This window comes from Lactuca sativa, chromosome 4 (assembly GCF_002870075.4).
Source record: "Lactuca sativa cultivar Salinas chromosome 4, Lsat_Salinas_v11, whole genome shotgun sequence".
Classification (NCBI taxonomy): Eukaryota; Viridiplantae; Streptophyta; class Magnoliopsida; order Asterales; family Asteraceae; genus Lactuca; species Lactuca sativa.
The window spans coordinates 112,266,559-112,276,742 of NC_056626.2; the positions used below are offsets into that span (position 1 = coordinate 112,266,559).

Consider the following 10,184-nt stretch of genomic DNA (forward strand, 5'->3'; position numbering starts at 1 on the left):
GACTGTAGTATTGGTCCGGTTACGCATTTGGCATTGGCTTGGGTTGGTCTTCCTTCTTTTAAGATGGAGAATGGGAGCATAATCATCATCTAAATCTTCTTCGATGTTGACCGCAACATCTTCTTGTAAGATGCAGGGAGGAACTGGAACGTCATCCGAAGATTCAATTGTTCTTGACTTGCATTTATTGGATGAGCTTACTCCTTTCTTGTGTTTAAAGCGTGGAGCTTTCTTAGATGACACTATCTGTTTGATACATTTTGATTTCGGTTAGGTTGAGTGCGGTTCTGAATGAGGAGCTGTTGTTGTGATAGCGGGTGCGGATCGAGAGGGGCCTTGGTTTGTGGTAGTGGTTAATATAGGTTGACTGGGGTGAGGCGGGGAAAAATGGTATGGGTCAATACCATCCGTGGCCTCGAGGTGATCAGTGACCTCTTAGGTTTCAAGTCCAATGGTTTTGAGAATGTGTGCATGCAGTCTTCTTAAAGGTCAAAAAATAGATTGATCTTTTGAGAGTGTACCTTTTGAGGTCGCGGGTGACAAAGAAACTAATGTCGTCTCCCATGCTGAGTTTGCCTCCTTGTGAAGTTCTGAAATGCAGATTGACCAGAAGCATGCACTAGTGAGTTCGGTTGGGTCTTCTCTTGGATTCTCCTTAGGAATGTGTTGAAGAAGTCATCCCATAGAATCTATCTGAATTTAACAACATTCCCAGTAAAGATGATCCACACCAGTTTTAACAGCTTCAAACCCATATTGTCTGTGCCTCCGGTTCTACCAGAGAGAATCCGGATGATAAAGTGATAAATAAATTGCCAAACCGAAGGAAATTGATTCTTCTTAAATTCTCCAATCCCCTTTATTCTTTTCTGGTAACCCATCTGGTACAGGGTTGATGTGATGTTGTTCATGCTTGGGGAATAGACTCTTGTAGTGGGAGGAACCCTAAGGTTGATGGCATTCAAGAACTTTTCCTTGGTCAAGATGACCAAAGAATCATTGATTAGGTTTAGATGAACCTCTTGCAAGTTGTCGATTGGGTAGAATGCAGAGAATGCACATTTGAAGAGGGTTCATAGAGGAACAACATCAGTGAATGAATCGGAGGCTCCAAATAGAGGGTGGGTTGACAAGAACTTGATCATCAGACAGATTGAGTCATTGTAGGACTGATGCTCTTCGAACACAGCTCTAAAGTTGCTTGACGCAATTGTTGGAGACTGGTTCTTCATCGTGGACTCAGAACCAATTGGTTGTACTGATGCTGATGCCTTGGATTGCTTCTTTGAGATCTTGGATTTTACCATTTTGTTTTGAAAAAGTTAGGAACTTGCAGAAAACTGTAAGCAAGAAGGTGAAGAAGAGATAAATCGTCTTGAGAGTTCAGAAAGTGTAAAGCTTTCTTGGGAGGGAAAAAAGGGTTTTTATAGTTCTGGATTCCAAATAGTTATGTTATTTAATTTATTAATAGTTGTTAATGGTAAAAACCCTTGGGTTTAAGCCATTATCAACCATTCATAAAGTAAAATAAAAGATTTATTTTTTGTTTTTTTTTAAAAGGCATTTATTGAATGTCAGCCCACGATCAAGGATCGTGTGGAGGGGGTTGAAAATCCGTTGGATAAATAAGTTGAAATGGATTAGATGTCTTGGGTAGGTAGATGTGACAGAAAAAGGTAAAAGATTTCTTAAAAGATCTCTTTTATGGGAAAAACAATTTATTTGTCACATAACCTAAAATAGGTCTAACACCAAAAGTTTATTTGAAAAGGAAGTGAAACATTGTATGCTACAAAAAGAATGTTTGAATTTAATATGAAAGAATTGTTTATTTAATGAGAAACATTAAATAGCACACAATGTTTCGAGAATTTATGAAGTAGTTGTTGAGAATCATTAAGTGTGACTGCGGATTGATTCATCAATGCGGATTGATTCTTCACTGGGATGTATGGACATGCGACTACGGTAGTACAAAATAAGGAACACTTGAAAAAATATCAGAAATAACAAGCAATAAGGACCTAAGAAATACAGGTATGATATATGGTTACGGTACACAGAGTATACTGAAACCATGTATGATAGATATATTTGACTAGCACTGCAATGGAGACCAGAACTGGTCTTACCTATCAATTCAAAAAGAATTGAGGATCTGAATTCATCATTCCTAACATTTGTAGAAAACTGTAGAGTTTTGTTGCATCAAGTGCCTTTGTAAACACACCCGCAATCTCTTCATGAGATGGTACACAAATTAGTTCAATGTTACCTTTGAGTATATGGTCTTTGATGAAATGGTACCGAAGTTCAATGTGCTTCGTCTTCGAATGGTGAATAGGATAATGAGAAATCACTATAGCACTCTATGAATCACATTAAATCGGTATCCGCGACATTCTATATCCATATTCCATCAGTTGGTTTTTCATCCATAGGACTTGAGAACAACAACTCGCTGCGGCCACGTACTCAGCTTCTGCGGTAGAAAAAGAAACACAATTTTGTTTTCGTGAAGACCAGTTAACCAGTCTTCCTCCAAGAAATTAACAACCACTGGAAGTGCTTTTCCTATCCAATCCGCATCCGGCATGATCCGCATTTGTAAAGGCTTGAAGGCTGAAGTCGTTCCCTGCAGGATACCATAGGCTGACAGCTTTGCTTCCTTTTAAGTATCTGGAGATCTGTTTGGCTATGGTTAAGTGCGATACTTTGGGGTCGGCTTGGTACCTGGCACATAAGCGTATTGCAAAAACAATATTTGGTCTGCTTGCGGTGAGGTGCATCAAAGAACCAATCATTCCTCTATAAGTTTTTTGGTCCACTGGTTTTCCGGAAGGATCTGCAAAAATCTTATATCCGAAGGCCATAGGAACCTTGGCTGAGGAACAATTATCCATTGAGTATTTATTTAGCAGTTCAGAGGTATATTTTTCCTGATGAATGAATATCCCTTGAGGGACTTGTTTCACTTGGAGTCCTAGAAAGAACTTAATCTCTCTATTCATGCTCATTTGGAACTTTTTGGTCATGAGCAATGCAAATTCATCCACCACACCTTGATCTGTTGACCTGAATATGATATCATCCACATAGATTTAAACAAGCATAAGGTGATTACCATTTGTCTTTCGAAACAATGTGGTAACAATCACACCTTAGTTATATCTAGACATGACAAGGAACTCAGAAAGAGTCTCATACCATGCCCTCGGTGCTTGCTTAAGACCATAAACTGCTTTCTCAAGCTTGAAACAATAATATGGGAAATCAAGACTTTCAAAGCCCGAAGGTTGTTAGAGATAAACCTCTTCTTTTAGTTGACCATTCAGGAACGTGCTTTTTACATCAATTTGATGTACTTTGATATTTTTGTGTGCTTCATACGCTTAGAAGATGTGTATTGCTTCCATCCTGGCTAGTGGGTCATATGTTTCATCGTAGTCAACACCTTCTAATTGACTATACCCCATGGCAACTAAACTTGCTTTGTTTTGAATGACTGCACCAGATTCATCGAGTTTCTTTTTGTACACCCATATTGTTCCAACAACAGTGTGGCCTTTAGGCTTCGGAACGAGTTTCCACACTTTGTTTCTTTCAAATTCTGCTAACTCTTCCTGCATGGCAGAGATCCAGTCAGGCTCCAGTAGAGCTTCCTTGATGGATCGGGGCTCGACTGCGAACATAAAGGCTGCATAGTGGCAGTGGTCCGTAAGATCATGAGAAGATCGAGTATGTATTCCCGCAGATGGGTTTACGATGATTTGACCCGAAAGGTGTTCTTTTGTCCAGACATGTAAACATGATTGTTAATGATCAGTAGCTGCGGTGGAAGGAATGTCGACAATATCAGAGGATTCTACGGTTGGATAAGGTAGTTCCCCCTCAACTTGTTAGCAGCCTACAGAAGTGTCTTGGACTTGGACTGAAGGAGTAGGATCAGAATGAGGTTCCCCTTGGAATGCGGATGGGAGTCCCTCTTGAACGGGAGATGGTTCCCATGGGATAAATAATGTGTGATAACTCTTGGATCAGTTCTTGTGTCAATATTTTCTTCTTCATCCGAGTCAGAGGACGCATTTGATGGATTAGAGCCTCTACGGATGGAAACGAGAGTTGCGTCTTCAAGCATTGGAACCTCAATGGTTGTCGTAAGAATCGGAGTAGTGCTTTCCCCCTCAACTGGCGAAGTGGAAGTTCCGTGAGACAAGTCATCAGATATGGAGGGTCCAGAAACTTCTGTGTTGTTGCTAAGCTTCCAGAGACATGAGAATTTCGGACAGTTGAGCAGTCTGTACAGGGTCAAAGAGATCATCATAGTTAACTTCAACAATGTTGAGAGGACTCGAAGAGGCTGGGATGTCACTTTCAGGGATTGCGTTCGTTGCACTCGAAGGAGCAGTGTGCGGACGTAATAATCATCGAATTTAAAATCGAAACTTTCAACTATTAGTCACGTGCGTCTGACGAGAACTCTGTATGCCACCTTGTTTGTTGAGTAGCCAAGAAATATGCCTTCATCTGACTTCAGTGAAATTTGTTAAGGTGATCCTTGTTGTTGATTACAAAACATCTACACCCGAATATGTGAAAGAATCGGACATTCGGTTTTCGATTGTTGAGGCCCTCATAAGGTGTTTTGTTGAGACGCTTGCAGACAATGCTTTGGATTTGGACAAAGCATGTCGTTTCCACTGCTTCGGCCGAGAAGTTGAGAGGAAGGTTTGCAAAGTTGAGCATAGATCCGGCTGCTTCCACCAGAGTACGGTTTCTTCGCTTTACTACTCAGTTCTGTTGCAGTGTGTAGGGACTTGAGAATTTGTGACCGATACCTTTTGACACCAAGAAACTGTTTAAGAGATGATTTGTGAACTCATTTCCATTATCACTTTGGATTCGGCGGACTGGTAATTTGATTTGAATTTCAATCTCTTTGATGAATTTGATCAGAACCTGCAGTGTTTCCGATTTGAGTCTCAGGAAGAAGACCTAAGTGAAACGAGTAAAGTCATCAACTATAACCAGTATGTATTTCTTGTGATGGAGACTTGCTACGGTAGATGGACCATAGAGATCAATATACAACAACTCTAGAGGTTCAGAAATTGATGAATCAATCACCATAGGATGGTTTCCTTTAGACTGTTTTCCACACTCACAGGCTAGGTAGAGATTATCGTTTTTGTACTTCAGAATGGGGAGACCTCAGACGAGTTCTATGGTGACAAGGTTGTTGATATATCTAAAGTTCAAATGAGCTAGCTTGCGGTGCCATAGCCAGCTAACTTTGGATATTGCTTTGGACAAAAAACACAGCTGCGGTTTCCCAATGATCAGAGAGACGTCCAAATGATACATGGTCCCTTTGGACTTAGATTTGATCAAACAGGTGCTTCTATCACTTTCCATTATGTAGCAATATTCATTATCAAATTCAACCCGATGGCCTACTTTGCATAGTTGGCCTACACTGATGAGATTGTGTTTGAGGCCTTACACGTAAGAAACCTTTTGAATAGAGAAGTTCCATGTAGTAAGCACACCGTAACCTCAGATTATTCCATTCACATTGTTGCCGAATGTGATGTTTCCACCGTTGCATATAGGCCTGAAATCCCGAAGGTATTCTAACCTTCCGGTCATGTGCAAGGAGCAGGCACTGTCTATTAACCACTCCTCTTCTTGTTCCTCCTTGCACATTGCCTAAAAATTACACGGTTACTTTGGGCACCCAAACAAGTTTGGAGCCCTGGGCGACAGGTGAGTTTTTCATAGATGTATGAACCGAGGTTGGAGGGACATGTTTCATGTCAATCTTGAGACCTAGACCGGGGTGTTTTTGAACCTTTGGAGGGCTGTGGGATTTTGTAAAGTTAAGAAGTTTTTGAAAGGTGCGAGGTTGGACTTGAGATGTCCCTTTTTGAATAAAAAGCCAAATGAGAGATTTTTCTCATTCATCCAGACACTATTCCTGGTCAGCGGTCTGGAGGGTGTAAGGTGAGTCTTATGACCAGTCCGAGAATGAGATCTGAAAATGGTGCCCTTAGGATTTGAAAAAGTATGGTTTGAAAGAGTGTGAGCACATGTAAATCTCCTAGGTTGTGTTTTTTTTGAAAAGTTGAGGTGACTTGAAAGGTGTTGGAGTTGGTAAAATCCCCTTCCATTTTGGGTCGTCTAAGGAATAGATCTGAAAACCATTACTTTGAAAAGGCTTTACTTTCTTTTGGGTTTTTCAGAAGAGTTTGACATGGTTTTTGGAACTGTACATTCCCTTTTGTTCGATTTCTTAATTGCAATGTTTTTTGAAAAGTAATTTGAGAAAACGAGTTTTTCTGGACTCTTATGTTTTGAAATTCCGGCTTGTCTTTTGTTTTTTGAAAAGATTTCTCGTTTTTTATTACGAGATCTAATTCTTCTTTGAAGGCCAGTTTTGCCGGAGTTTTTGGAGAACCACAATCATTGATGTTCAACTGTGGTTTCCTAAAAACATTTGATTGTTTTTGAAAACGAGGACTTGAGTCATCTGAACTAGAAGGTTCAAGACTCTGAGAGCATTGACCGAAATTCTCTGTGGGCAACTCATGATGAATTGGCTGAATAGTCACTGAGCTCTTGACTGCAGTCTGCGGTAAGGAAGATTGGACTACCGCATAATAAGTCAAAGTTGATTCTTTTGTAGGACACTTAATAGAAGGCAGTTGGAAAGATTGCGGTTCAGGACTGCAGTGAGAGAAACTGCGGTCCGAAGGCAGGGATGGGTAGTTCATAAGAACTTTGGGTCCTTCCACAAGGGTTTCCTCATCGACAACTGATGAAGCCTGAGGGTTGGGATAAATTGTGCCAATGATTGGAATTTGATCACATGGATGATCTAAGGTTTTAGGAAGAACTTCCTTGATGACACAATTATTACTCAGATTATGAAGTCTAACGAAATGGACTCTAATGTCTTCAATAAAGGTCTTGTCATTCACTGGGAAGTGAAACTCTCGGTCAGGAGGGACATAGAGACAGTCTTTGTTAAACCGGGGTGATGAGTCCTTTGCGGTGGAGTACCCATTGGACCAACCCAATTGTACGTATTGTCAACGGTTCCATTATTTACAATATTTTCAATGGTCTTGCTTTCATTAAACATTTTTTCAATTAACATGTTCAAATATACAATTTCTTTTTGTACTAAATCCCTTTGATCTAACGCTATTCCTAATTGGGTTTCACATAACATTTTTGCATCCTTCTCTAATCCTAAGTTTCTTTCTAGCATGGCAACTTTGAGTCTTTTGTCTTCTAGACGTCCTCTTACATGGAACATTTCCTGGGACGCTATGGTCTTCTCACCTAGGGATTTGTTATAGTCTGAAAGGACGGCAACACATGTGTCATTAAGGTTGTGAAGGAATGGTTGACAATCATGCAGTAGTACTTTTCAAGCTTTGTCGATCCATCTTCGTCCGTAGTTGCCAGCATGCAGATCTTACCCTTGCCCTTGATGTTGAAGTCTTCATCCTCATCACCCGAAGACCATACTTGATGATCTCTTTTCACTTGGGCCACATATGCTCTTCCATTTTCTTTTTCATCCATCTCCCGTGCCATTCAGAGATAAAAGGCTTTGTCTTTCACAACATTTGCTTTACAACCCTTAGCAAAATAATTTTCTTTGTTTCACTTATGACAAATGACAACATCTTCTTTAACTTCGGTTGAGGGACATGAGTCATTTGATTGAGCAGGTTGCAGTACTTCCTTGGCTTGATGAGGGTTTATAGGTTGTGGTGATTAATGAGGGTGTTTTGGGTATCGAGGGTGATTGTTTTGAGGATTGAAGTTTCGGTTAAAGGGTGGCTTAGTGAACTGCTGATTTTTGCGAAAGAAGGTTGGAGGTAATCGATTGAACTGCTGACTAACAAGAGCAATAGCATTCTGGAATTCTTCTTCATCATCATACTCTGTGTCAGCCTCGTAAGACTGTGGTGAGTTTTCATAGGAGAGAGAATAGGATTGAGGAGTTATGTTTTGCAGAGCTTAGGCCATAAGTGTAAGTGGCCCTCCGAAGTCAGCAAAATCCTTGAGAACGGTTGATTCTTGGGCTTGGAGTTCTCCGTATAGTTTGAAAAGAGAAAGTGATTGAATATTCCTGTCACCTTGGACTATCATCTTTGTTGTAGTCCAGTGTTTCCCTAAGCTATTGAGGAATTGGAGATTGGTTTCATGGTTGCTGCGAACAGTTCCAACGTTTGACAACTTGGTAGCAATGAGGTTGAGTCTTTTGAAAGAGTCCTCAAGGCTTTCACCTGCATGAGCTTTGAAATTATTGAATTCGTTGAGTGCGGTAGTAAGCTTCTTATCTTGTGTCTGCTCAGAACCTTCATACAGGTTCTTGAGAACATCCCAGATCTCTTTGGCTGATTTGCAATTGATGATGATGTCGAAGTTGTAAGGAGCAACTCCGCAGGATATTTAACAAAAAGCAGTTGCGACATTTTCCATTTTATCGAGATCATCCTTGGTGGGACGATTCATGGTAGGTTGACCTCCTCCAAGTCTAGCTTGAGCACCGTCGGCTTGAACTGGAGTATGCATGGGGACATGAGGTCCTTCTTCTATAGATCTCCACACATCTTGTCCAAGTCTTCTTAGATATCTTTCCATCCTTTGTGACAAGTGTTGATACTCGTTTACCACTAGTATTGGAGCTCTATTCGAACCTCCAACACTATTGGAAACGTTAAGAGATAATGTTTGTGCCATATTTCCTTGTATTGTATTTTTTAAGAGAAATGGGCTTTAGTGGTATAGAAGGATTTTCAAAATCAAAGTTTTGTTTAAAAAGCAACCACTTTGGCTCTGATACCAATTGTTAAGAGAAAATTTTTTTGAGACACACTTGAACAAATTGAACAAATGTTAGAACAAGTTGTATATTGCGGACTAAGTTAATCTCAATGGATCATAAAGCTTAACAATAATTAGAAGTTAGAGTTATTAGATTGTTAGGTGCAAAAATGTAATTGCTGAAAAGTAAAGAAATGTAAATGACAACAAGTTGTATATCAAGTAAACACTAAGCTGATTCGTGACAAGGTTTGCAATCAAACACAAGTCAGTAAGAGTGACCAGCTAAAGTGAAGAAGTCTCAAGGACTTGATCCAAATGAGAGTTTGAGAGTTTAGATGTTAATAGGTGAATATAAGTTCAGATAAATCGTTTAGAGAGAATATAAGATATGAAAAGTAAGAGATGAGTAAAAGAGAGATGTAAGATATGTATTCAATCAGAACATGAGAGCTCTATATATATATATAGTCTCGAGGATTACAAGAAAATAAACAAAGTCTAAATCTGTCTTAAGTGGCCATGCAAGGCAAACTGGATAAAGCAATGTAAAGTGAAAAGATAACACATAAAACTAAGTCTATGTTTGATGAAGACAACTACGGATGCGGTCGGTAATTGCGGTTGAAAATTTGAATGTGGATCAAGAGATGGCGTTGGATTGGCTAAGTTTAAGAGGGTCACTTTCTTGCTTCAACACCTTAAAATGCTCATATATCATGCATGGGGTGGTTTTGACGTCCAAGACTCCATTTTTATGAATCCACTCCATTAAAAACACTCAAAGGGACATATATTAGGCTCTGGAGTTCAACAACTCATAAAGCTTCAAGCTTTGGGACCAAAAACCCTAAAATGGACCATATTATGCACAACAAAAAGGATGAGAAAGCTTTGAGATTTATACCTTCAACTGATGCTCCAACCACAGAAAAACTCAGATCTAAAGCCTGGACTCCAACTTTATTCTCTTCAATTCTCCTTCTTCACTCCAAGGATACCACAAGAACACTAAGAAGCTCACAAATAGACACTTAAGCTCAACGAACGAAAATTAGGGTTTTGAGAGGGTTGAGGGCTGCAAATGGTTGCCAGAAATGAGCCCATCATGTTCCTTAAACAGGGACACACCCCACAATTAGGGTTTTCACTCTCAGCCTAGTACGCCCAGCGTACCCTCTGGTACGCCCAACATACTAGGTGGCCTTCGCATCCAAATCACGCACATGAGTACGCTGAACAAACACACGTGTATGCACCGCGTACTCAGCTACCACCTTTTCTCAAATAAAGGGCCAAACTTGACAATTACAATAAAACAAGGGCTTATAAGTTATACC

General features: G+C 40.0%; 1 protein-coding gene across 1 annotated transcript; it reads right to left on the reverse strand.

Annotated features, from left to right (window-relative positions):
- Positions 1 to 2,549: 2,549 nt before the first annotated feature.
- On the reverse strand, positions 2,550 to 3,629 carry LOC111887720 (uncharacterized mitochondrial protein AtMg00810-like). Its single transcript, XM_023883887.1, has 2 exons — positions 3,472 to 3,629; positions 2,550 to 3,075 (listed from the first exon to the last, which is right to left on the reverse strand). Exons 1-2 carry the CDS (start codon positions 3,627 to 3,629, stop codon positions 2,550 to 2,552), a joined length of 684 nt encoding a protein of 227 aa, XP_023739655.1.
- Between the last annotated feature and the right edge of the window lie 6,555 nt (positions 3,630 to 10,184).